At 33.1% G+C, this 27308-nt stretch overlaps 1 protein-coding gene across 1 annotated transcript in view; it reads left to right on the top strand.

The window, feature by feature from the left end:
• The window catches only part of LOC106665528 (protein turtle), a 284176-nt gene extending 257502 nt beyond the window's left edge, over nucleotides 1–26674 (top strand). The window contains exons 5-20 of the mRNA XM_014391999.2: nucleotides 445–572; nucleotides 8258–8489; nucleotides 8544–8819; nucleotides 9970–10248; nucleotides 10329–10519; nucleotides 10589–10729; nucleotides 11681–11758; nucleotides 11888–12159; nucleotides 12233–12405; nucleotides 15019–15051; nucleotides 15494–15556; nucleotides 15948–16025; nucleotides 18906–19091; nucleotides 19153–19380; nucleotides 19445–19526; nucleotides 24893–26674. Coding sequence (XP_014247485.1) covers nucleotides 445–572; nucleotides 8258–8489; nucleotides 8544–8819; nucleotides 9970–10248; nucleotides 10329–10519; nucleotides 10589–10729; nucleotides 11681–11758; nucleotides 11888–12159; nucleotides 12233–12405; nucleotides 15019–15051; nucleotides 15494–15556; nucleotides 15948–16025; nucleotides 18906–19091; nucleotides 19153–19380; nucleotides 19445–19526; nucleotides 24893–25832 — 3380 coding nt within the window. The 3' untranslated portion in view covers nucleotides 25833–26674. The remainder of the gene's footprint in view (nucleotides 1–444; nucleotides 573–8257; nucleotides 8490–8543; nucleotides 8820–9969; nucleotides 10249–10328; nucleotides 10520–10588; nucleotides 10730–11680; nucleotides 11759–11887; nucleotides 12160–12232; nucleotides 12406–15018; nucleotides 15052–15493; nucleotides 15557–15947; nucleotides 16026–18905; nucleotides 19092–19152; nucleotides 19381–19444; nucleotides 19527–24892) is intronic.
• The last annotated feature ends 634 nt before the right edge of the window (nucleotides 26675–27308 follow it).

The raw sequence follows: 27308 nt of genomic DNA, 5'->3' as shown, positions 1-27308 counted from the left end.
TGGTCTTTTTTTCAATAACACTTGATCACTGATTTTTATCGAACTATTTTTTCAAGATATATTAGGGTTATGTTTTTGTTTTTAGCCAGGAGGATAGAGCAAACCCAGGATGTGGTGTACTTCACTGCTAAATTGGGACAAATAAGTTCAAACTATAGAATTTCATTTTATCTTTTATCAGTTTTATGAAACTTCAAATAAAACATTTATTTGTTTTTACAGGCACAAAACACTTTAAAATATTGGGTTTTTTAAACCTTATAACTTCAAAGATGCCAGCGGTTCTGGCATTTGCAGTGTGACTTTCACTGAAAGATCCCATGTTCGAATCTCTTTGACCCTGAATTCATAGCGAAAATGTTTTTTTTCTTTCAAAAAACACAGTCATTTTTATCAACCTAATTTTTCTTGATTCATTAGGGTTTTGTTTTTGTTTTTGGCCAGGAGGTTGGAGCGGACCCCAGGATGCGGTGCACATCACTGCTATTTTGGGAGAATCGGTGGTGTTCAACTGCCCTGTCGACTTTCCACAAGACCACCCAGTCCCGTACGTACTGCAATGGGAGAAGAAGGTAGGCGACACGGTAGGCAAACACAAAACACATATACTATATCTCTCTCTATGCATTGTGAATTAGTTTGTGCTGACCTGGTGTCACTCCCCGTAAACCTGTCTGTCCTTCCTTGCCTAGTTTACTCTCCTGTGTACTGGCAATGCAGCAGCCTAAGTGCACAATAAATGGCACCAGGAAAGCAAGGGTGAGCAACCCCCGAAAGTTTATTATGAAGAATGTATTAGAGGAAACTTTTTAAAAGAAAAGAGAAACCAACTCAAGACTTGGCTCGCACAGGCTTAATTAGCATATATTTTATTTTGTTTTTAGACTCTTCATACCAAAGATCAAAATACAATATATCAGTTATTTTGATCCATTATAAATTTGTTTGTGTTAATTTTTCTAGCTATTAACATGTATTTAAGTTTTTTTAGCTTGTAACTACATTTGTAAGCAAAATAACAATTGTTAACTAAAAAAAAGGAAACAGCAAAAAAAAGTATACTTTCAAAATACCTTAAAAAATTTTAATAAAATTGACTTAAGGTAAACAATACACCTATATTTGGCTAATGTAGAAATAATGTTGCCAGCTGTAGACAGATTTGGGATTGAAACGAGGAACAGGAAAAAAAGGATGCTTTCTAAACAAAGTTAATCACAATTGTAATAATCGCTTAATGCTTTTCGCATGGATTTCTAATGCTGACCTTTAAATTGATTAGATTATTTGGCAATATTGGCTTGTTTTATATTGCTGAAATCATACTAGGTAATCAACTATATTGAATCGGCAAATTTAAAATCGAATAAAAACATAGAAAAAGGAAAAGTTATATTTTTTCCACGATAAGTAAAGAAACAAATGAATGTTACATGTTGCATGCAATACACAAATTAAATTGTTGAATAACAAATAGGTATTTTAAAAATGTGTATTTCTTAAACTTACAGAAGCCCAAATCAGCTTCTTACAGCTGTTTGCCTTGTGTAGTTCTTATAAAAATTCTAACACTTATAAATATTATTAAAAAATAATCTCTCATGAAATTACGTTAACAAATTTATTTGTTTGTGAAACTTTATAAGTTTTAATGTATACATGCCAAATTTCAACATTGGATGTATTGTATTTTGTATTTTTGTAACATAGGATGTATATGTAACACTGGGATTGCCACTGCTGCATTCATAAAACCACCATAAAACCATACAAAAGTCAACAAAAAGCAAACAGTCTTTTAGGACACAAATTGATAACAAACCTGGCCTAAAAGAAAGCTAAAAACAAAATTAAAATAATATTTTGACAAACCCTTCAGTTTGGAAGAATAAAACCCCTGACACTATTAGAATATTATGGTATAAAGATGAACCCAAAATGGAATATCGAGCACAGACTGGAATCCAAAGTTCAAATTTTGCCCTAATAAAATCTACAACATCCATTTTGCAAGCTGAAATCTATGCAGTAAAACTCTATGCAGAAAAAAAGCTTAAAAAGAGGTTAAACAGTTCACAGGCATATTCTCAGAGGGCCAAACAGCACTGAAGCTTTAGACTCTACCTTTAACTCAAAGCTGTTCAGGAAAATTCTTAAAATATTCCAATTCCTAGAAAAACAAAATCAGGTATTGACACCACAGGATTGAAGACAACAAACAGGCTGACAAACTAACAAATGAGGAGCCTCAGACCCTTTGGAGCCGAACTGCTAATTGCCACATTCAAAAGCATGTTAAAGTCAGAACTGAACAAACTGATGGCGAAAGAAATGATCCGCTGGATGAATTAACTGAATTAAGGTTAAGGTTAAAATGACTGGCCTAGTTATGACCAATATTGGACTAATGTGCAACATAAAGCTTTTTACCAGATGCGGAAGCTTTGATAAGTCATCTGTATCATTCAGGCCTGGATTTTTTCTTCCACGAGCAGAAATCTCAGCCAGTATACGCATCAACAGAGGATGTTCCAGTAATTCCTAATCTTCCTAGTTAATCTTCTGCTTAAATTACTGTTGTGCCGAGTTTTGAATATATGATTTTAGAGTCTGCAGTCCTATCATCCTAGTTCTAATACATCCTAGATTTAGTAGTTCTGTTAGTTTCTGCAATGGCACTTTAATGAAATGTTGTTGTTTGTTGTTTTGTTGGAATACAACACTATTGAATCAAGGACTTATTCATCTCAGATTCACCAGGTCCAAAACAAAAAAAAAATTTCTCAGCATCTCAACAAGGAAAATTAAAATGAACCTTTCTCCCAGCAGGCAAGAATTAAGGAAAATAATAGATTTTTACTTTGGCCATTGTCCAGAAACGGTACAGCCTCTTAAGAAAGGTGTTACTGATACTTAGATTAATTAGCAAACAGTGCATTACCTTGAAAGTAGTGATGAAGATGATGGAAATATCAAAGGGTGATTTCCACAATATGTAGATCTTTTAGGTCACAGTGAAACAAAGAGAAACTTAAGTCATTATTTGATTTGTAACTTCAATAACATTAGCACTTCTAAAGCTGATTAATAAGGATCAGTTTTATTCTGTGCAGAAAACGTTCCTATGAAATAAGTGAAGAAGAGCCCTAGAAAGTGCACTAACTTTTAAGTATAATATGGTAGATATGGAAACAAAGAAGGATCACTCTGTTAGATGGTAGTGGAAGAACTAGAGGAAAAGTCAACATATAATTTCTTGTGTCTTGAAAAACGTTTATTTTACAAGTTGCATTTCCCTTTGATGATAGGAGGATACTAGGAAGCAGGGGGTTTGATATTCCCCAAGCACTGCAGCCTTTTGGTATGTACTTTTCCTATTTCCTTCGTTTAGTGCAATTCACTCAATCCTTCTTTTAAGAAATAGAAAGTGTGACTGTCATTGCTGTAATTCTTTTTTGCAAGTTTTCTTGATACCCTAGGTTTTGTGTCCATGGAGACATTGCTTTGTATTTGAATGTGGATGGCAGTTTCACCCTCCTTAATGCATAACCTAATGCATAACATAATGTGGTTGTCGTTGAATATGTCCTTGTTGTGTGGATGTTTGCCAGTGACCAATATTTGTACTTCCTTTAGTGAATTGTTGTGCTAAAGGATGAGGATGATAACCTGACTTGGCACAAAACCAAACCTCTCAAATAATTGAGAACCGTTAAAAATTTTCAGAAAAAATTGGAGTTGATTCATTCAGGCCTAGTTGCACTTATATTTATGCATACAAATAAGCTTTATTAATTTATTTCTGAAGCAATAGGCTTAAAATGTCATAATTAAACAAAATTGTTTTACGTAATCTCTCAAACTCTGAGTATGCATATAAGGGAGGTTTAATTCATTATTCATGGCTTATGAATATTCATGGAAATAATTAAATCAATTGTAGCTCCATTTTTCCCTAGCTTTTTGAGTAGGCAACTTATGTTTGTGAATTAATATTTATGCAAATTTACATAAGTGATTATTACTGATCAACAAAAATCCTCTTTATTTATCTTTTCACTGAGGGAAGAAATTTAAAAAGTCTAAAGTTTTTGATGATCATCCCACTTGAAGCGATTTGTTGTGCAGGCAAACTTCTCAGAAAATCTCCGATCTGAGAGAATTAACATATTTCAGCCATTTGGACTGATCAATTTATTGGCCCTTCTGAAGATAATTGACCATCATTTTTGGCTGCAATCAGACTAAGCACCCCTTGAATGTGAAGAGGGTTCAAATATTTCAAAGCTGGCTCTACCAATCAATAATCTCATTGAGATCTACTTGTCAAAGGTCGAAGCTATTCATTTGTGCCCTTTACTGATGATCCGTTGATTTATTTTTTTCAATTATTTCTTTAGAATATACAAATAATTGAATGTGCCAATATATGACGTGAAAAAACAAACAAAAAACATGCCAGTCACAATTAAAATAACAAAACTAGATAAACTGAAAAAGAGTAGGTAATTGTTTATTTCTTAGATGCTTGGTTTGTTATTGGTTGATAAAAAAATTAATTGATTTAAATTTGTTAATATGTTGACAAAGTTTATTTTATTAGTAATTTCAAACAATACAATTGTTTAAACTTTTTTTTAATAAAATCCACTTTATAAGTGGTCTGGTTTTATTGTTTTTAGCTTTAAAATAAGATAAGACTTTGTTTATCTCAATTGCTCGTGAGGTGATTGAATGCTGATTGATTAACAACATTAGAAGAGATTAACCGAATGTTTGCATACATCTGCTTGTAATTGCTGCTCATCGAATTTACACAGTTCAAGAGTTCAAGCTTCGGAGATCTTGTCTGGTCGAGTGGATCCACAAACATGATTTTATTGATGATCAATTGATCCATTATTGATTAATGTACAGTAAATCTTAGCATGTCATCGAAAGGACCTTTTGTAAAAGAAGTAATGTTAAATATTGAGTTTTCACTTTTTGTTTCTTGTTCATGTGGTAACCTTTATTTAAATCATTAAATGAAGATGAAAAAATAATGGTTGAAAAATTCTCACTGATTTTGCCTATACTTCAATTTTCATGTTGGTGGTTCAGAGTATAAGAAAAATCCAAGGACAGTGCTTGGAATCAGAACTAACACATCATCAGTTACAAAGTGAGGATGCTAATGTCTTAACCCATTCTACCACTGTAGTCCTTCAATTATATAATAACTTGAATATATATAATCAAAATTAAAATAATAATAATAATACTAATGATTATTTGGAAATCTGGTGTGACTTAGGTTTAGAAAAACATTTTCTTTATTGTGCCAACATTTCAATCTTTATTGAGATCATCTTCTAAATACCACACAAAATAGTACAACAAATCAAGTATGTTTTTATCTGCCCTCTAAAGGCCTGGATGTCCCAACCTCTGGAGCTACAAATACTATAAAAAATTGAATGAAAATGACAGCGTTGATGGGTCCAATCAACAGAGAAGTTCTTGCACATGTATTGTCAATAGGTGACCCTCAAAGGACCAAACCCAGCCAGAGAAGAAGGGACATCCTCTCATCATTAATAATAGGCCATGCAAGGTTTATAAATGGACAAAAAAGCCCACATGTCCAGCATGTGGAGAGATAGTTTACTCTATGTGCCCCATCTAGTTGAAGGGGTTCAGTGCCTGGGATAGTAGAGTTAGAGCAATATCCAGCTAGATAGCACATTGTAATGTCACTCAATGAGTCCCAAAATTGGGGACTGAGGTAGCTGAGCGGTTAAGATGTCAGGCTCTCGGCTAGTTGATCCTACAGTCATGGGATCACCTCTGGACTTTTTTTTGTCTAAGAGGACCAATAAAAATTGACAGCACTCATTAATGGAAGGTCTGGGGCGTGATTGGTTCACAGCAGCCCTTAATTTTATCCCGACCCCCTTCAAAAATGTGTTTCTTCAAGGGAGGAACTCCAGCACACCATGAGCTCAATTCATGTGTGTCAGACTTGTAATTTCTTCCGCTCTAGAGAACAAAGAAATTTGCTTGAGTGTGGATACAGCGCTATCGTTTGATTTGGTCTGGCACCCTGGAATTCTTTATAAACTTTAACCTTTCCTACCAACTTTAATACCCTATCCTGGAATCATGTTTAATTGACAGCTGCTACAAAATGAGGTGTGGCAATGAATACTTAGATAACACAGTTATACAATCTGGTATCCCACAAGGGTGCATACTTAGTCCTTTCCTGTTCACCATTAATACTGTTTATTTTCTTATCTCAATAGATGGCATTACAATTCTGCCTTCTAACCTGAATCCTATCCAACCAACCTTCAACATCCACGGACACATTGTGTTTATCAAAGACTGGCATAAAAAGTGACATGACTGAGGAAAATGTACAGGGTATACATTTACATTGGAAAAAATCTTACATTCCACTGTATATCAACAAAGGAGCTATTGACTTCCAGTAAGTCAGATACTTAGACCAACAGCAGACTGACATGGAATTCCTACAGAAGACTTATGAGACCTGGATAAAAAAAAGACTTAGGGCCAAAATCTTTTTGACTATCAAAACTCAACTAACCTTGTTAACAAGACATTATTACTACTATTTTGGGCATGCAGAACTGTAGGGCAAATCTACCCAACTTCCAACATCCAATCCATTCAATCAGAAGTCCTCAGACAAATTGTCAAAACTTACATCATTGACCTCAAATCCACGACAACCTCAATATTCCTTTACATGAATTGGAACTGTGGGCTTCCTCCAAGTCATCCAATATCCATTGGATCCAATTCTTCCAATCAAAATTTATCATTCTTGGCCTCTACTGTACATCAATAACAAGTAGGACTTCCACTTAAGTCAGATTCTTAGGACTATACCTAGGTAGCAGATTAACATGTAATCTCTACACAAGACTTAAAAGGCAATAGCCGGATTACAAAGAATTTAGCAATGAAATAGTATTGACCATCAAACCTCATCTAACTATATAGAACCTCACATTCTACAATGACCTTGACGTTCCTTTTGCCAACGAAATACAGATTCCAAAACTTACACACCAAGTTCTTGATCCATCCTAGCCCTACTGCCCGAGCCTATTCTTCTGAAATCCTTCCAAGTCACCCTAAACGATGATGACCTCGAGACTTCCTCGCCCCTTAAGGAACAACACTGACTGGCCATAGTTTCAGTGTTGTGACAAGAAGAAAAATAAATAAGTAAACCCAAATATTTGTATAGTATACTTTGATATATGTAAGCTAGAAGTAACTTATTTGTACTAAAATAAATAAAACTATTCAGTCAAATGTGATGCACCTATAGGCATATTTTGTCATTGTAATTTTTTATATGAAATTGCAAAATGAAAATTGTATCAAAATAAACGGAAACAAACTCTTTCTATCGCTTTGATCTTATTCACAAGACGCTTTTATTTTGTTGGAGCATGGATTTACACATAATTTCTTTACCTATATTTTTGTTCCATGAAAATTGATTAGATACGCTAAAACATCTGCTGAACAAACTGAGGCAGAAAGCAACTAATATGAAAACAAATATGAAATTTGTAAAGTGGCACACAAACCACTGTTTCCTTTTGTATATAAATAATGTAGAGGATCAAAATAATTGATATATTTTCTAATGGAATTATTTGAGTTAATATGAGAGAGATACTCTAAAAACTATACCCACACATAACATGCACACGTACACACAAACACAATACTCTAAAACAATTGCAATTGGAAAACAACCTAATTTTAAGTTATATTTATTATATAATACATTTTGATTTGATTGCATGATTGAAGTATCAAAATTTTTGTTGTTTTAAGTAGTTAAACCAATGACGTTTTTATTAGTATAATCTTTAAAATAAGAAATGAAACTTTCTTTTTTTATGTGGAAAAATCTATGTTATACAACTGATCATAAAACCTAAAAGACAGGCTTAGAAAGCTTTTTATAAGATGAAAAACAAAAATAAAATAAAAAGTAAATGTTACATGTAGACATTTTGATTTAGAATATAGTAACTTTGTTAACATAAATAGACAAAATAAACTCCATACTTTACAGAAAAAGAAAAGGAGAAATGATTTCTATTTCTGCATGCTTTATTAATTTTTTTTATAATTTTAATTTTTGATGAGATCACCGAGCTGGAAACTTGCTTGGCGTAAAACTTAAGAATGTACAATTATCTGCTGATTATGATGTGAATAGGGTGAGGAGATTCCGATCTATATATGGTACGATAGTTACCCAACACACTCTGGTGAGGGTTATGAAGGGAGAGTGTCCAGAGTATCCCAAGACTCGCCGTACGGTCTTGCATCGCTCAACCTGACGAACATAAGGGAGTCCGATCAGGGCTGGTATGAGTGCAAAGTAGTGTTCCTAAACCGCTCACCAAGTACACATAAGAATGGCACCTGGTTTCATTTAGACGTTCACGGTATGTCACATTAATTTTTTTTAAATTATTTTTTCAACTGGTTTTTCCTTACAGCTCCACCGAGATTTAGCGTGACACCTGAAGATGTAATATATGTAAATCTCGGAAATGCAATAATTCTAAATTGTCAGGCGGAGGGCACACCTGCGCCTACGATACAGTGGTACAAGGATGCAAGCCTAGTCGAGCCAGCCGGCACATCGGGCATCTTTAACGATGGCACTGAGCTAAGGATATCCAATATTAGGCATGAAGATATTGGTGATTATACATGTATAGCAAAGAATGGTGAGGGCCAAATTAGTCATACCGCCCGTGTCATTATCGCCGGTAAGTATCAACATCCCATCAACTTCAGGAGATGAGTGTTAGTTAAATTGTTGTTGTGATTAAAACCAAAAGGATATTCTTAAAAAATTTAGAATAATACAACAAGAAGTATTTCAGTAATAGTGTGTCCTTCTCGGGTGCTAGTGTGTGTCTTCCTTTTCCTTCAGGTATCGCAAAAGAGAGTCAACCTCATTCGTCACCCTTTACTTTGCAATTATCAAAATATGCAAAAAAATCTATTAAATGTCTGTGTGATTGTTGATGGATTAGAATAGAAAAGAGGTCTCTAAGAATGATATTATTTTCTGTGTGTAATTGCAAGTGTAACTTGTAAATTTCACTTCCTGGTAATAAAAGACTCCTGAGTTATCAATTTAACCATCTTAATTTTCTTTAAATCATAGTACAAAGTAGTAACTCATGGGAGTTTTTAACAAGAGCTTTATTTCATCTTTCTTAACTTCTCTAAGTTTAATAATTCCTGTCATACATGAGGGCTTACTATGGCATACCGTTCAACTACCCATTGGGGGTGACAAGGAAAAGGGGTCCAACCACTTTACAATACAGTTAATCTGAATTAAAATTCCACTGGCTATGTCAGGATTCGAACCCAGAACTTCTAGTATGGTAAATCGAGTCTGACACCTGAACCACTCTGCCATCGCAGCCCCATTTCAACTTCAGTAGTACAAGGCAGATATTTTCCTGTTAAATACAAACCCACTTCTTCCCCTTCTTCACTTCAGGGATTAAGTTTGCACCCTATTGTATATTATCTCAACAACCATTAAGCACTGGTCATACACTTTAACAAGTCAGGATTCCATCCATTATCAAGTACAATTGCTCCTACCAGTTGTTAGTTCACACTGTCATCAATGGACCAATGTATTTGTTAAAAAAGCACAACTGATAAACAACATCCTTGTCAGACACCTCGATTAAGTTTCATCTGTCTAGTATATTTCTTCCTATTAATGAGGATTTTGGTTTTCTCATATATGTTATCACTCTTACATAATTATATACATTGATGAAATGTTTAAACATAGAACATAAATCCTTTGAACACTCATCCTCTGAAGTTTGATCATTAATTGAATGATTGAAAAATGAATCCTAAATTTAACTAACTTTCCTATTCCAGGCGGGGCAGTCATTATGGTCCCCCCAACCAACAAAACCAACTTAGAAGGCGAGAAGGTTCAGTTCTCCTGTGAGGCAAAGGCCCTGCCTGGGAATGTGACAGTCAACTGGTGGAAAGAAGACACGCCAGTTAAACAAGTAGCTTCATTAGAGACCAGAGTGACCATCAGACGTGATGGCTCTCTTGTGATAAACCCTGTTGCTGCTGAAGACACAGGCCAGTACACTTGCCAAGTGACCAATGGTATTGGAGAACCTCAGTCAGCCTCAGCCTACCTTAGTGTCGAGGTGTATGTACTTTTTTTGTTTATTTCTATATTTTTTAATAATGTTTTTTTTTTTTTTTTTTTTTTTTTGTAGACCCTGCGAAAGTGACATTTACTCCAACTGTGCAATACCTTCCTTTCCGCCTAGGAGGTGTTGTACAATGTTATATTAAATCCAATCCTCCTTTGCAATATGTAACATGGACCAAAGATAAGCGCCTTCTTGAACCTTATCAAACTAAGGATATTGTTATTATGAACAACGGCTCCCTCCTTTTTACTAGGGTAAATATAGATCGGATTTTTAATGTTCCGATGGAAAGAAGTTTAAAAAATTGTTCTCCTCTAAACAAGGTAAATCAAAATCATCAAGGGAGATACACGTGTACACCTTACAATGCACAGGGCACTCAAGGGTCATCTGGGCCAATGGAGGTGCTGGTTAGGAAACCACCAGTATTTACTGCAGAACCGGAACCTTTGTACCAACGAAAGGTAATTCCTAAAATTCTTCAAGTTATACAGATTATTATTTTCTATAATTTATACAAAATTCAAGGCCATTCTTAATAATCAAATTTTACTCCCTTAAAAGTAAAATCACGTAGTGATGCTGGTCGGGTGCTTTTGCAGACATAAGGAAACACTTGGGTTGAGTAGGAACCCTTGCTCTCAAAGACCAATGGCACCCTTCAATTCACTCACCTCATCTTAAAATTCTATCTGTCTGATAGGTGCTTTAAAGGACAAATTAGAACATCCTTCTCCCCTATCCAATGCTGAAGTGGGTGTTGTGCTAGGCAGCACCCTTGGGCCCATTCTCTTTTCAGTATACTCTACAGACATATCAATCCCAATATTTTGCATATGGAAATGTGCTATCCTATTAGAAAACCAAGACCCAATGGCTTAAGAAACCAAGGGCCTTTTTGGAAAAAATGTTTCAAAAAATGGAGGATCAGACTGAACAAAGCCAAATCCATACAAATAATATCCAAACCATGCTTTGCCATATCTCCTCCAATCTATTATAACTCTGTTCCTCTCCCAGTAGCCATTGTAGTCCAATATTTGGGACTTTACATCAACAAATCTGCTTGGATTGGATGCCTGGACACCCACATTTAACCAAGTATTAGAACTTCCAAAGAATCCAATCACTCCAATCCAAAATCCTTCGAATCTTTGCCAAACTTCCTATTTCATATCCAACAGTACAACATATTCATCTAATCACACAGAAGTCCATAAAACCCTGACCCTCATCATAACCCTGTAGTTTAACCTGAATCCTTCCAGATAATCTTCCAAAAGGTGGTTTCATGATTTCCTCCCAGTCAGGAAAGGAATAGTGTTAGGACTGTTTTTTGTAGTTGTAAAATAATAAAAAATATAATAATAATGTAATTGAAGGCTGCAATTTTTTAAATTTGAAATATATGTTAGGTCGGTGAAACAGTTGAAATGCATTGTGATGCTCAGGAAGCAGAAGGGACTCAAAAACCTAACATCCAGTGGCAGAGGGTAAGTCTGATTACAAATCTATTTATAGATTATAGATTTGGTTAAATCAGTTATTTTTAAACCAAGGCAGGAAGCCGTCATGTTTATTTATTCTAAGGTTTCATTTCACTTTTGTATTTGCATTTATAGAAAGACGGGCAACCGCTCCAAAGGAATAGAGTGCGAGTGACTGGAGGTAATATTACAATTGAAAGTCTCAGAAGGAGTGATTTCGGCTATTATCATTGTGTGGCGAGCAATGAAGTGGCTACGATAGTCACAAGCACGCAGCTTGTTGTTGAAGGCACCCAACCACATGCGCCGTATAATGTGACAGCCAATGCAAGTGAATATGCTGTCACTCTCAAATGGCTGCCTGGCTATTCCGGAGGGCCGGACTACAAGCAAAACTACACCATTTGGTAAGAAAAATTGGAAAATCACTTTGGCACCATTTTACCATTTTTCTACCATTTTAAACACTATTGATTTTAGGTTTAGAGAAGCCGGAGAATCGGAATGGTCTACGTTGCCTGTCGCTACTTCTGGAAGTACGCAGGTAACGATAAACCAACTGACTCCTGGCACTACTTATGAATTCCAAGTGGTTGGGAAAAATGCTCTCGGAGATGGAATGCTCAGTAAAGTTATCACCGTCCGTACACTAGGTATGTTGAACATCATGTATTCACCTTGTGTAAATACCACATTTCCAATTTGTGCACACTATTAAATATAATAATTATAATGTTATTTCATTCACATAATGTGTTAAAATAAAATATCGGGTTTTTAATATTTTATAGAGAAAATCAGCTATAATTAGTAATTAGTTAATGTATTGAAAATTATGATTCCCAATCATGTTTTAGTAGAATCATAGAATTAAAAATCTTTTTGTATAAGCTTATTTTCAATTTATAGGACAATATTTCTAAATACTAAAAGAATAGTACACAACTTTGATTAACCAGGGTGGCCACAGAATTTAGAGCCAAAAAATTTTCTTCGACTGACTTTGACTAGATTTTCATTCTTCAAATCACATTTACCCCTCTTTTTGGAAAATTAAAAATTGAAATCATGTGATGAAATATGTCACAGGGATATGATAAAAACAGTGATTTAATCAAATTTATCAATTCATGTTAAGTAATTGAGGTATTAAATGGTAAAGTTGTGGCATCTCAAGTTACAAAGGACATTACTTTCTTTTCAGACACATTATTATATTTGTTTTCTATCTTCTTTCTGTTGAGGTTTTCACAATGATTTCTTCAATCCTCGAGTAGCTGTTTGAAAAGTATTTCTAGAAAGCCAATCTTTTATGAAGCCAACTGAAGTACTAATTTGAAATAAACTTTTTTCATTTTTAATACTGTTGCACAACAGCCAAGACCTAGTCAAATAGCATCTCGCAACATGCTTGGTTTCATAATCAACATTCACATCCAGAGCTCATGGGATGAGATATCTGAGACAGATGGAGAGAGAGTTAGAAATGGTTTCACTTTTTCAGTTCAATAGTGAGATCTGTCACCTGAGTCCAGATCTACCACCTCGAAGATCTAAGATCCATTTTCCTATTCCTTGTTCCACTTCCTGCATAAAAACTGTACACTGAGCAATAAGTCCAATTTTAAGCCATGGTTGCCACCTAAACTGTGACTGTTCTATCCCCCTGAGGGAGATCTCGTGGCTCAAGAGTAGAGTGATCAATGCCATCATAAGATGAATGTTGTTACATCCAATGACCTCCATCAACCTTAGAGAACATAATTAGAGTTCCATCAATCTAAATGGTGGAACTTTAAATTTCGTCAAAGTAGTACCTTTCAATTTTCAAGTCGAACGTTTTAGGTTTTGTGCAGCATGTTCCTTTTTATTGGAATAAATTTCTTTTGGACTTTTATAAAACTCACATAAGCTCCAGTAGATTCCATTCCTCAAATTGGACAAAATGCTTTTTCTTATCTCTCAACTGCTTCCCCTTCTGTAACTTGGTTCAAGTTGACTTTTCTTCAATAAAGAAGTAGTTCAGCTACTGGTATGTCTTCTGAGGTTAAAGTATTATCTTGGTTTAAGAAACTTATTCAGGTTTTCAGTAACAATCTTTACAAGCAGTTCTGTTTGAATATGTTTAGAGTGAAATTCTGTTTCTGACTTTTTTTTAAATAAAGCATTGTATAGCGACAATATCGAATTGTCATTTTAACATTTCTGTGAATTGATCAGTTCTCTTAGGGATTTGATTTGATCTCTGTTTTTATTATGTGACATATATATAAATCGCAAATGAAATTTGGATTAAATGATTTTGACGTTTCTTGACTTTAAAAAACACGACTGAAATCTGCTGCATAAATTTACATTTTACGATTACACAAGTTTACCTTTTTAATTAAAAAATTGAAATAAGTCTGAAATTTTAAAAACTTCTATTTTTTAAATAGCAATGACCAAATTAGCTGGGTAATTGAGGATATTCAAAATTCTCCAACATTTGTACACTATTCTTGACTATTAATCTCCTGAGTGTGGCCACCTGATAACTTTCTGCTGTTTAGTTTAGCTTTAACTGTAAATAACAAACTAAACATTGCACATTGGTATGGGAGCACTTGTTATGATCTCTGAAATTTACATCTTCCGTTAATCTACTCTTCGCCAACAGTAGGGTGAAAAAGAAAAGTCGCAAAAAGGAAAAAAAGGAAAACTATGGAAGAAGCTCCCATAATGCTTTGCTATGAAAGCAAGTAAAAGAAAACGATGAGACTGTCAATAATGCTTTGATTGTGATGTGCATGAGCCAGTCCCATGAGCAGTCTATGTCATCTAAAAAAGAGTCAACTTAAAAAGAACAATTGCTTTTTTTTAATAAACGAATTTATTCAATAAGAAAATTATTTAAAATGTAAGGGAAACATTGCTTATAAATTAGAAACAACCAATTTATAAGATATGGGTTTGTATAAATCTAAGAGGAAAAGGACTGAGTTGACCAGCCAGTTATACCAAATGTTCTCATAATATGGCAAACATTTGATTAGAAAATCCAGTATAATCGATAATCAATCATGCAGGGAGTTCTACTTGTCAATAATAAGTGATTTTATGTACTTTATCATCAAACATCGTTTTCACAAAAATTTTCATGAAAGTTGCAAATTGCTCATTGGGTTACTAATGAAATAGCTTAACATTTAAAACAAAAGAAAGATACATTTTGTGCATTTTATGAATACAATTTTTTCTATTTTTCTTTTCTTTTTTTTTAACAGCCAATGACGAAAAAAAGAAAAGTCCGAAACAAAGTTAGTAGAAGTATTTGCATGTAGATATTTATTTATTTCATGCCTGAATAAATTTATGCACACTAAATAATGTACGATAAGACAGAAGTAACATTGAATTACTTTAAAATTTAATATTGCTTCTCAAATTTGTAATTAAAAGTTTTAGTTTGTAGAAGAGGTTAACAAGCCTTTATTAACATTACAAGACATTTTCATTTGATCAAAAAAAGAACAAAATCACTAAAAAAATTTTAAACAAAAATATTTTTTAAAAACTGTTAAAATTATCCTTAAAACTATATTAATCAATTTGACATAAACCAATATTTTTCTTAATTTGATTTCCTTTAATTTAATTTTTTTGTAAACTTTATAAACCTATTATGTGTATCAAATACACCCTACTGTCTTGGTGCAATGTGTTAGTTTTAATTGGTAACTGTGTGTGTTGGCTTGGTAGATGAGATACCTCACAAAGAACCTCAACAGGAAACAAAACGAGACTTCCAGCCTTCACCTGATGGTAAGCACTCTTCTAAGCGCTTTTCATTTCACGCTGCATGATCCTCTCGATTGTGTATTACAATCTTAATAAGGTGTGGTTTTAGTCTTGTTTGTGCATGGTAGCTTGGTATGGCTTTTACTTCTTGAATTCCACTTTACCATAGAAACTTCTTGAAAGGGAAAAGAGTGTTAAGAAATGAAAATTATAGCTGAATAATCAAACCAGAAGACTTTGATTTGTACAGTCTAAAATTAAATTTTGGTTTTAAACACAAGAAACATTAATTTAAATAATGAAATATCAATAAAAAAATAACAATTTGATTCGTTTTACTTTTATTTTATAAATATTAGCATGAGGTTTTTTTTTATTTTTTGTTTTCAGTTTGCACGATTATTTTAATTTTCAGATGTTTTTATCAATAATATTATGTTCCCGACTGATGCGACAGGTTCTACGTTAATACCTCCAATTTTCAGATCAAAAGGTATGAAAAACATTATGAAACATTTCCTCTATAATCATTTCCAAATCAGTCTCATTCTTTTTTTCTTTCAAAATTCATACCACAAGCCATAACTAGAACCGATGTTGCACTGACAACTGTAAGACCTCTGACTATATAAAAAGCTTCGAATAACAATGTAGTTGCTATCATCATTGAAAATTAACGACAAATTGTTTTTAAAAAATCATTAACATCCTTCCGAACGTGTAAAAGCTGTTGCCTTTTTCCTAGTTTAACATTCAACTCTTGCCCTATTAGTAGATATTTTACAAATAATAATTAACTCTTCAATTGTGAACTGCCTAGTGGATTATTGCCATTTAATGACTTTAATTATGTAAAGACTCTAACAGAGTGTTATTAGCAACAATGGATTAATAATTCTTAACCTTCTGCTAATATTGGCCAGATTTATTACTTAAAAAAAGATCTAGTATTTAACTCCATCTCCTTCATTATAAAAACCTACTCAAAATGGAGGAAATATTTAAAAATTGTGGCAATTTCTTCATGGATACTTTCGCCATGAATCTGTAGATTAGTTATTTCCGATCATCTTTGTCTGTCAGATGCTTTTTGCCATAAAAAACAACTCTCATACCCTTCACAAGAAGAAGAAAGCTAAACCCTATTATAATCACACCCTATTATACCAAAGACACCAAGTTTTTAAGTATAACTTGAGCTTATGCTCAAGTGAAGAAGTTGGAATTCCAGTCATGCAGAACATGGTATTACTCATAATCATGGTGGTATGTGATACTCTAGACAGAGAATGAGCTTTTGACAACACCTTGAAAAGTGCAAAGAAAAAGCATAGACTTCTGATTCCTGCTCGAGGAAGGGGTACAATAACCAATTCTAGTGCTGCTAATTGTAGATGACAGTAATCACAGAGTTTAACATATTAGGATAAAATTAGATGACACTGTCGAATTAAATGCAAAATGCCCTAAACATTGTAGAAAGATGGTGTGAGAAAATGTGTTTAATTATCAATCCTAAGAAAAAATTCTCATACTCTTCACATGAAGGAAGCTAAACTCAAAAACGCCCATTCTAAGTCATAACCTTCTCACAAAAACTAAGTTTTTAAGTATAACCATTGAGCAAGGTTCACGTGGAAAAGTTAGAATAGAGGTCATGCTGAACCTGGTGTTACGCATAATTATTGGAGCACCATGTTATGTGCTAACTATGGCCATAGAATGAGCTTTTGACTACACCATGTACAGACAAAGAAAATAGGTACAGGTGGGGTATGTTCTTCAGCTACTTTAAAAGATAATTCTCATTCACAGTTTGTTGTTTGCAACAATCAAGCATTAAACGCTCTCATCAGGTTGAAGGCGTTACAAACAGGTCTCTTGACATTAATTGTAAGAGTGAGCATTCTTGTTAGGCTTGCCTCATTATTGTCTCCAGTAATAAATTATGATATGAGCTCAAAAATTAAATTTATCATGGATAAAAAACAAAATATCATGGATAAACACACAGTGGACATTAAGTACTTTTAAAAATATTCATAAAGATCAAACAATTCCGATTCAATTTTACCCAAGGGTTATGAAAGTGATTCCTGTCATACAGTAAAGCTTAAAGTCCAACTACATGTTGGGTGTCATGGACAAGGAGCCAGAACCTCTTTTAAATACTTTTTTAGATTATTCTCAAATAAAACGCCTTGGGCTCTACTGGGATTCAAACCCAGAACTGCTAATATGGCAATTCCATTTTGAATGACCTAACCCCATACTTTAAAAGAAAAACTGGCTAAAAGTTTTCCCCAAAAATATTAAAATGTATCTATGAGCAAAGAAAGTTTTAATGAAAACCATAAATGTTCATTATGAAAAGTCTTAATTAAACAAATTTGTAAAACAATTTTTAATTCACTTTCATCCTCTTCGATAATGCATGGTATGTATGAATGTTTTATTTATCAATATGGATAGATATTTTCACCCTACTAGCTTGGCCTTTTTGGCAGAAATTTCCCAAAATTATAGATCCTTAGTAGCAATTTATATTTTATTTGAAGTTTACCCCTTTTGGAACTAAATGTCGAGAGTAACGCCATACAAGAGCAGGTATATTTTATAACATTTGTACTGTTTATGGCCAAAGCAACCCCTTTAAGATTTACTTATTTATATAAAGATTACAAAACTTTTTATAAAATGTAAAATAAAGCATTCAATTTATATCTTGTAAATTGTCTTGTAAAAGTAAGACAACTTGGAATGTATTGTCCCTTGTATGTTTATGTTCAGATCTTCCCCTTAGTTGAAAAATGCACTGGTAAAGAAAAAGCCTGCATATTTTTGTTTTCTTCAATCAAGTTTATTTATACAAGAAAAAATTTTAAAACAGCAATAAACTGGTAGGTAACATATCTAGTAAAATAGTCGACTTTTGTTTCAGCACTGATTTAGTTATGGATACCCATAATTTCACCAGATGTAATCTTTTTTTATTTCAATTTTGTCATAATGAATTGATTTTATTGAATACAACACTTCTAAAATATTGAAGGAAAAGTGAACCTATTAGTATTATGTTATTGTTCTTTACATAAATAAACTTTTTCCACTGACATTCCGATTCATTTTTAGAGTACACATTTACTTTGTGGCATCGGTTCATTAAAGTTATGCACATTTGTAAATCTCAGCAATTAGTTCACATTCATTTAAAATTGTAGATGCTCAACACCAAAATACAACATAAATTGTTTTTATGTGATTTAAATATCAATGTTATGCATGCTGGAGTATTTTTGCTTTTGGAGATGTTTTTTTTTTATTGAAATGCCTAGAGTGTAAATAAACTAAACAATGTGTTGGACAATTGTAGGACCAAAGCCAGGACCGCCGAGAAACCTTTCAGTTACTGAGATAAGTAACGGGTTTTTAATAACATGGCAAGTTCCTGCTGAGCGAAGCGATTTAGTTGCTTATTACACAATTAAGTATAGGACGGATGGACCTTGGAAGACTTTAAACAAAGGTCAGATAAGGCCAGAAGAGACTTCTTATCTAGGTACATCCCTAAGCCGATAAAAGTTCTCAAATATAAACTTATTGTTATTTTCCTTCAACAGTAAAAAATTTGGTTGGAGGGCGGACATATCACTTTCGAGTGCTTGCCAATTCACTAAAAAGCTACGAGAGTTCTGAAGAGGTCAAATTCCCAGTTCCCGCAAGGGTGAAGCACAAAGCGATAACTGCCGGAGTTGTTGGGGGTATCCTGTTCTTTATAGTCGCCATTATTCTTTCAGTCTGTGCTGTTAAAATTTGTAACAAACGGAAACGGCGAAAACAGGAAAAAGGTATAGGTGTGAATGAACGGTATCAATAGATTTTGTTTAATTATATTATTTTTGTTCATTTTAGAATATAACATGGTCGCATGTCGGATATCAGACACGAGAAACGGTGGGCAAGCAGCTCCAGTTAGTCAAGTGCCTTTGAAGAAGTGAGTACCAACAAATTTTTCCCATTTGTTTTTCTTGATTTATTTTAAAATCTCACACTTTTATGTTAGAAAAAATGTTTTCTTCAGAACAAATAAAAAAGTCTTAAAATTTCACTTCTGTTCACAAATGGGTTTGTGATTTTTAATTTTTTTTTTTTTTTTTATTATTACAGACAGTGTTTTGTTTTTCTCACTGGTTTGTGACGGTTTGTGGCAATAAATGGTTGCAGCACCATCCCTACCAAATTTGTTAATCTGTGTTATTTCAATATTAATTATTAGTTTGATTATAAACCTCTAGAAGCTGGTTTAGAAAGTTTTACTCAACATTGAATAATTAATATTTTCAGTCTAGGAATTAGTTTTTGTTGCATGGTTTTCTTTTTCAAAGAAAAATATACACTTGTTAACTTACTTTACACAGCTTTACACGACAGAATCTACTTATTTCAGTAAATTCGTGTGATATAAATTTATTTTTATATAGTTTATAAATTTGCATACAATAATCATAAATGTTGATCATTTAAATAATTAATTTTTGCATTTGACAATGCATTTAAGGGTGGCTTAATGACAACAAAGTTAAAATCTTTTCTATAATTACTTTGTCTTGCAAATAATGGTACTATGGAGCTTTTTTCAAAGATTTTCTTGCTATCTCTACCCCAAGAAATTTTTTTATATGGACATTTCAAATTTTCTTTCCTTTCTTCCCTTGTATATAGGAGATGATTTTCATTTCAGTCCATCACGCACCTCTTCTATGTTTATAAACAACACTCGAGGGTTTAAAGTTTACAAATTTTCTAATTATGATCAATCATTTTATAGGGTATCTCTGAACATTATAAAAAAGGTAGGGACTTATAAAATGTGAGCTTTTTCCCACAAAACTAATGTGTAACGTAGTCAATGTGTATTATTTCTCTTAATAGAGTCAGCACGTATCCTATCTTCTTTAGGTTTGAGTTTTGGCATTTTACCTGACCAAACCAGCAAGCCACGCTGAAACAACGGAAAACGCCAACTCACAAGATTAAAATTCAAAAAAGCATCTATATTAGGAGATATGAACCAAAGTTGACAAAATACTGCCTCTTGGATTATGCCTTGGATATGGCAATAAACTTAAGAAATATTTCACCCTTGATATGTACAGCAGTCTTACAATCAGAATTACACATTATTAAATACAAATAAAGAAATAGACCCATCTAACTTCAAACTTATTCGGCAAAGTTTTAAATGAAATCCTTTAATCATAACACGTTAACTAACTAGTTTTACTAGGTGAAAGCAATCTTGGACCTATTACCATTAAGGGAATATATATTTTTGAAGAAATTTGTCTGCAGACACTGTGAAGAAAAATGAGACTCTGGTGTTAATATAATTGTGGATTGTTTAAAAACAGGAGTCTTACAATCAGAATTACACATTATTAAATACAAATAAAAGAAATAGACCCATCTAACTTCAAACTTATTCGGCAAAGTTTTAAATGAAATCCTTTAATCATAACATGTTAACTAACTATTTGGTGAAAGCAATCTTGGACCTATTACCATTAAGAGAATATATATTTTTGAAGAAGTTTGTCTGCAGACACTGTGAAGAAAAATGAGACTCTGGTGTTAATATAATTGTGGATTGTTTAAAAACAACACTCAAATTGAAACCCCTTACAGAACTTATACAGGTTAAGTACGAATTTCTACCTTTCCTCCACTGCAACTTATGTATGTTTATTGTGGATCCTGTACTGTGTTACTGTATATAAGATTTGTGTTTAATACTCCCACAAAACTAAGCACTTCCCTCGGTCCTCTTCACTTTTTTATTCTTGTCTGAGAATTACCAAAGTGGCTGTAGTTATGTTAGGATAGTTGGGCTATATTCAGACTAATGCGTCACATTCACAAAGGATTTGTGCCATGCCTCTGGTTTCTCTTCACTAAAGTGACAGTGTTTCTTGTATTACTGCTGTGCTAATCTTATTGAAGTGGTGGTAAAGAAGGGAATGGCCGAATACCTTGGCCTTCCTTATTTTAAAATTTGCAAACCTCTTAACTTGCTTTATACTTGGTGGTTTTGTCCACTGTGTGAGTTTTTTCTTTCTCAAGCCATTTTCTCATCTACAGCGCACCTAGTTGTGGTTCCATGGATAAGAGGCCCTTCTTTGACTAGCTGGCCAGCCTGTGTATTTCCTTCTATATCTCATGTCCCAGAACTCATCACAAGATAATTTTGTTAACCTATGTCTATTAGGAAATTTAGGCATTCCAGGAATCATTTGTTGTCCTTTGTCTAATCAGCACATCAGTTTCTTGGAGTTAATTGATATAATATATTCATTTACTCTACCAAAACAACAAGACTATAAAAATATTTTTGTTTCCTTTAATACATGCTGGATTTTTACTTTTAAATTTTCAAAGGATGTTCTTGTTCTTATCCTGATTATTCTGATCTATTTGTCCTCATTTTTGTCTCGTTTGCCTTTCATCATTTACTCATATTCAGAGGTGGGTTCAATGTGTCCTTTTTTTAATGATATCCACTTTGACATTCCTCTCAATTTCTGGGTTTTAGAACTCAGCAAAGGGTTGTTCTATATCCCCAATTTTTTAATTTGGTTATGTCCATTCATTGAGGTATGTCTTTTTCCTGCTATTTAGCCTGTTAAATGCATTTTGGCATTTAACTTTCTTCAGTAGTCGGTTTAAGTTCAACATGTAAGTCCATTTTGGTAATGGTATTCACTTTTACATTTCCCTCAATTCCTGGGTTAGGAACTCAGCACATAGCAACTGTTTTACAATTAAAATTCTTAAAATTTGAGTGGATGTGGAAGATTGATAAAAAAAGTTCTATATTCATCTGTTCGCACTCATCAGAGGGTCATTTTATATCCCAAACATGTTTAATGTTTAATTTAGCCTTGCAGGCATTCCTGGACTGGTTTGTAGCTAGAAATATATGCATCTAGTGCCTTTTTAGCTGAATGTCTGCTCGGAAGTATATCCGTTCTTTCATTTTATTCTTTATCAACTCCCGCCCTCTAACTATTTCATGGACATCCGCTTGGAAAATAGTTGCAAGCAGTCCAAGGGGTTTGCCTATGGTGATTCCATAAATGTACCTTCCTGAAACTTGGGCTTGCCTTTCTTCCAAAAATATCTTTTATTTTTTATTGTTGTTGCCTAATTATCAGCCTTAACAATCTATTAATAATTGTTTTAGTTTATGTTTGATAATGATGATGTAAAGATAATTTTTGTTATCTACCTAACACCTTTGAAACTGTAGCAATTTTGATATGACTTACAATGTTTTTTTCCACTTTTGAAGTTTTATTAATCTAAAATTATTTAGATCTAATAATTATTTTTTAATTAATCTTAAAACATGACAATAATCTTCTCAACATCATGTAAATAGGCATTGGTTATGGTAAGACCAATCAATAGTTAACATATAACGTTTAATCTGTTAATATTAATGAGTAAACTTTAGCATTTGATTTTTTTTAATCTTAATAATTTTTCTTTGTTAATTTTCTGACTGGGTTTAAAAAAATTTTAATACTAAGTACAATAATTGAGTAAAGTGATGCTGAAAATCCCTGTCTTCTGAAACACAATAATTTTGATAGATGAATAGTTTTCTATTTAAATTTATTAAACATTCCTTATTAATTTTAAAAATTCTCAAAGAAAATCAAGTTTAATATTATTATTATTTTAATTTACAAGACTTTAGTTCTTTTGTGAGTTTTTTAAGTGTATGAGTCTTTAAGATTTAAGCTATAATGGTTTATGGTAAAAATTCTTTTTGCTTCTTGTAGGGTTGTTGGATCCTATCGGGATTACAGCCTTGAGTTGCCATAGAACTCCACAGTAAGCTAAAACCAATTTTCTGTTCCCAGTTCACTTATTAAGAAGCTTGCTAATCGCTTTCACTGTGTCCTTTGTGTTTACGGCACTTGGTTATACGACTATCTCCACAACAGGATGATAATACTGATAATCGCCTTCCTACTAACATTAAAACACCAACATGACTCTTTTCATTTTTTTAACACATATGGTTGAAAAAAGTGCCACTACTAATTTATCATGCCCTGAGTGCTTGCTGATTGTTTTGCTTACATGCTTAATGTGTTTGTTGATCATAAAAATGAAATGTTAAGAAATTTAAAAAAAAAAAAAAAAAAAAAAGGCCAACAACTCTGCAAGATGGAGACATTGAAATGTCGGATATTTTCTTTTAAATGTATTAGCCTTCTTAAAGAATAATTAAATCTTATGAAAATTTCCTTTGTTTGCTGGCCCATCCAGGAGGACTAAAGGTGAAGAATTAGCAGTCTGTTGAAGAAACCGGTACATTCCAATAATGCATGACAAATATTGCTTGTAAAAAATCCCTATATATCATATATGATGGTGTAAATTGATTTAAAGCAACAAATTTTATCAATACTAGATTATATTCAACGGTTTTACGTATAAATATTAATATAAATAGTGTGCTGACAGTGTGTGTGCGCGTCTTTGTGATTTCATCCACATGCATGTTTTATCCATTGTTTTGTTTGTTTTATAACATTATTTTGTCATTAAATTAATTGTCAGCATGGATGTTGCTTTAAAGCTGTATTTAAAAATAAACAAAATATTTAAATATAGTTTTGTGTGTATATACATGTGTGTATGGGTATTCATTGTACAATTTGCCATTTTATTTATCTCAATTAATTGCTTTATTACAGAAGTCTACCTCTAATATACATATAAACCTAAAAGAATTATGCTAATGCTAATTTTTTTTTTTAAGATCGCATCTTAATTTTTGAAACAATAGCCAAACCTGAGGGAAAGATGCGGTAAATTCAAAATAATATAATTCAGACATTTTGTGATATGTCAGCATTGTAAGACAACTTGGAATCTTAACTGATTTAGATTTCATTTTAATATGAAGTCTATTTATAGGAGAGTAAACTGTTTACATTCTCTCTATTTTAGACATTCTGAATTTTAAATAAACAATGATTAATATTCATTTCATTTTTCAAAATAAAATTGTGTTCTTCCATTTCTAAACGAGAAATTTAATCAAATTTTATAGAAGAACATACTTTATCTTCAATTTTGTGAAAATTATAACAGTTTCTTTTCAATAATTCAGTCAGACAGTCTGGCTCTTTTATTTCATCCATTCATAAAGGATTAGTTTTTTTTTTTTTTTTTTTTTTTCATTCAATGGGAATTAGTAAGGAATTTTCAGTTATTCAGATTGCAAGCAAGCAAAAATTGAACCATACATAAAGTAAAAAATTAACTTTGTTTTTCTTCTTTCAGAAATAACAAAAGCCGAGTACCAGGTATGAGTCCAATTTGTTGGTTTTTCAAGAAGAGAAGTTCAGAAGTCGACCCTAACTGGGATGCTGATGTGTATCTGAGGAGCAGCCATCACGTGGGGAAAATATCAAGAGACAGAGATGGTCGATTTGTTCTAGTGGATTCTGCTGAAAGCACGACAAGTTCTGATGATGGGGGATTTCTGTCGAGGCCCGGATTCCGCAACATTGCTTCTTGGAGGCGGCCGTTGGTCGGTTACCCAAGTGACATGAGTTTGAACTCGACTGTGGTGACCCCCCAGCTCCCAACGATCTACTCTCCGAAAACGACCCCGTTTCGAGCGAGCTCTCCCACATCTTCCATAATGCCAGCACTGACGCCGGTCATGTCTCCGGTCTATTTCTCTGATCTGAGCTCGGTGAGACAAAGTGCTGAACAGACATTGAAAAACGTGCACCAGCAGTACAGCCAAGAGTTGCCGTCTCTACATGCAATACAGGAACAACAGAGGAGGAGGCGTTACATACCAAGGCATGTGAGGTCTGCACCAGACTTGTTTATGGAAACATCACCAGAGAGTCGATCTAGTTCGAGTGGTTTCGGCTCCAAAAACACATCTCAGCAGAACAGCTCTGGAAACTCGGACTGGAGGCTGGCGTACAGATCCCCTCCTCTGCCTCCTCCACCACCTCTCTGGCTGCAGTACACTTCAGCCTTTCCTTCACCCACCCAATCGGAGCTGAGCCAAAGACCGAGTGTGGATGATCATTACGAGTTCGACGTGTATCCCATATCTCCAACACCTCCAGAAATTTCCCCTGCGCTTAGAATGAAATACGACAACATCGAGGCGAGAGTCCAGGCAATGAAAGAAGAATTCCATGCTTTTAGAGCGAGACAAGCGAGGAGGATGCGTACAGAAATCGAGAGTGCTTGCTGACATTAGAAACCACAATGACCCATAATTTGGACTCATTTGTTTCCCTTAAAATAGTATCATGCTCCGTTTACAACGTAAATAACGAAAGCATTTAAATTCTAAACAAGGTAGTATGTAGTAGACTTACAAAACTTTATTTTATAAAATCAGGAGTATTATATTATACAGAGCAATATGTTGTGTTGAAGTGTAATGACTTCAACAATAGCCTGATGCACCAGAATAAAATGTATAAATTGTAAAAATATAATTAACATTTCTTTTTTTCTATGAAAATATTATTTTATTATAGTATTTGATGATGATTTGTATCAGGCTGTTTACAAAATACTGCCATTTAACAGTGTTGGACAAGTTTCCCCATTCTGGAGTTGAGTCTGAACCAATGTCATATATACATTTTAAATACCCTACAATAAGTGAGAGAGACAGTTTATAATATTGTAGAGTGCACTACAAAGAAGGACAATTTGTGAATAAAAAACAAAACTCTAAACATTATACTAATTATATATATATACATGAAAATATATAAAATATTACATATATATATAAAACATATAAGTACCTATAATACTTAAGTTAAAGTCATATGATTAAATTTCTGTTACCGCTTGTAATTGAACTGAGAACTTGCGATTGTCAATTACATTTAAGAGAGGATTACAAGTAATTTAAGCGTTATGTTTTCATTTCCAAAAGAAACTATCCTTCTTGAAAAATCTGGTTATCGGATTGATTTCAATTAAATGTTACAGAAAGTATCAGTAAATTTTATAATTCAGTAAATTAACGCATGTAATATAGAAATTTTATGCACCATGCACATCTTATTAATTAAATTCAACACTGAAAAGAAAAAAGTATTTAAAATATTATTATTTTTAGAAGAAAAAAAAGAGTGAATGATGCAAATTCAGAAATTTTGCAAAATTTAAGTAGAGAAATTGTTATTAAAAAAGTACTTTCTTTTTCATTTATCATTGTATATCATTCTTTAAAAAAACAAAAATATTGTAAAAAAAAAAATATATATATATATATAAAAAAGAACTCTTTTCACTATTAAACGAATAAAATTTGTCTGTACTCAGTTCAAATATTAAGCGCAACAAGCAGCCTTTCTGATGTATCATTCTGTTAGCTCTATTTAGTCTGTACTTACCCAAAGTAGAGGGTAAGTTGCATTGTCCTATTTAATCAAAAAATCAAGAACAACGGAAAGTCAATAAATGATGTGTGTACATGTAATGAAGTTCAGGTGCACAATGTTATAAATATATATATATAAATAGCGGTTTTACAAATGGTGTCGTTTTTATAATGATTTGACATCTAGTGATCAATAATAGTTTATATTATTACGATAAGAAAAATGAAATTCTAACGCTTTACTGACCCTTACACCATCTCATTGAAACCTTTCTGAGAATTAAGCATGTTGTGTGAGAGTTACGTGTGTGATAGAGTTATTTA

Source organism: Cimex lectularius, unplaced genomic scaffold (assembly GCF_000648675.2).
Source record: "Cimex lectularius strain Harlan isolate CLEC.00 unplaced genomic scaffold, Clec_2.1 scaffold296, whole genome shotgun sequence".
Taxonomy (NCBI): Eukaryota; Metazoa; Arthropoda; class Insecta; order Hemiptera; family Cimicidae; genus Cimex; species Cimex lectularius.
Note: the sequence above shows the minus strand (reverse complement) of the source record. Positions and strands in the feature narration are given on the sequence as shown.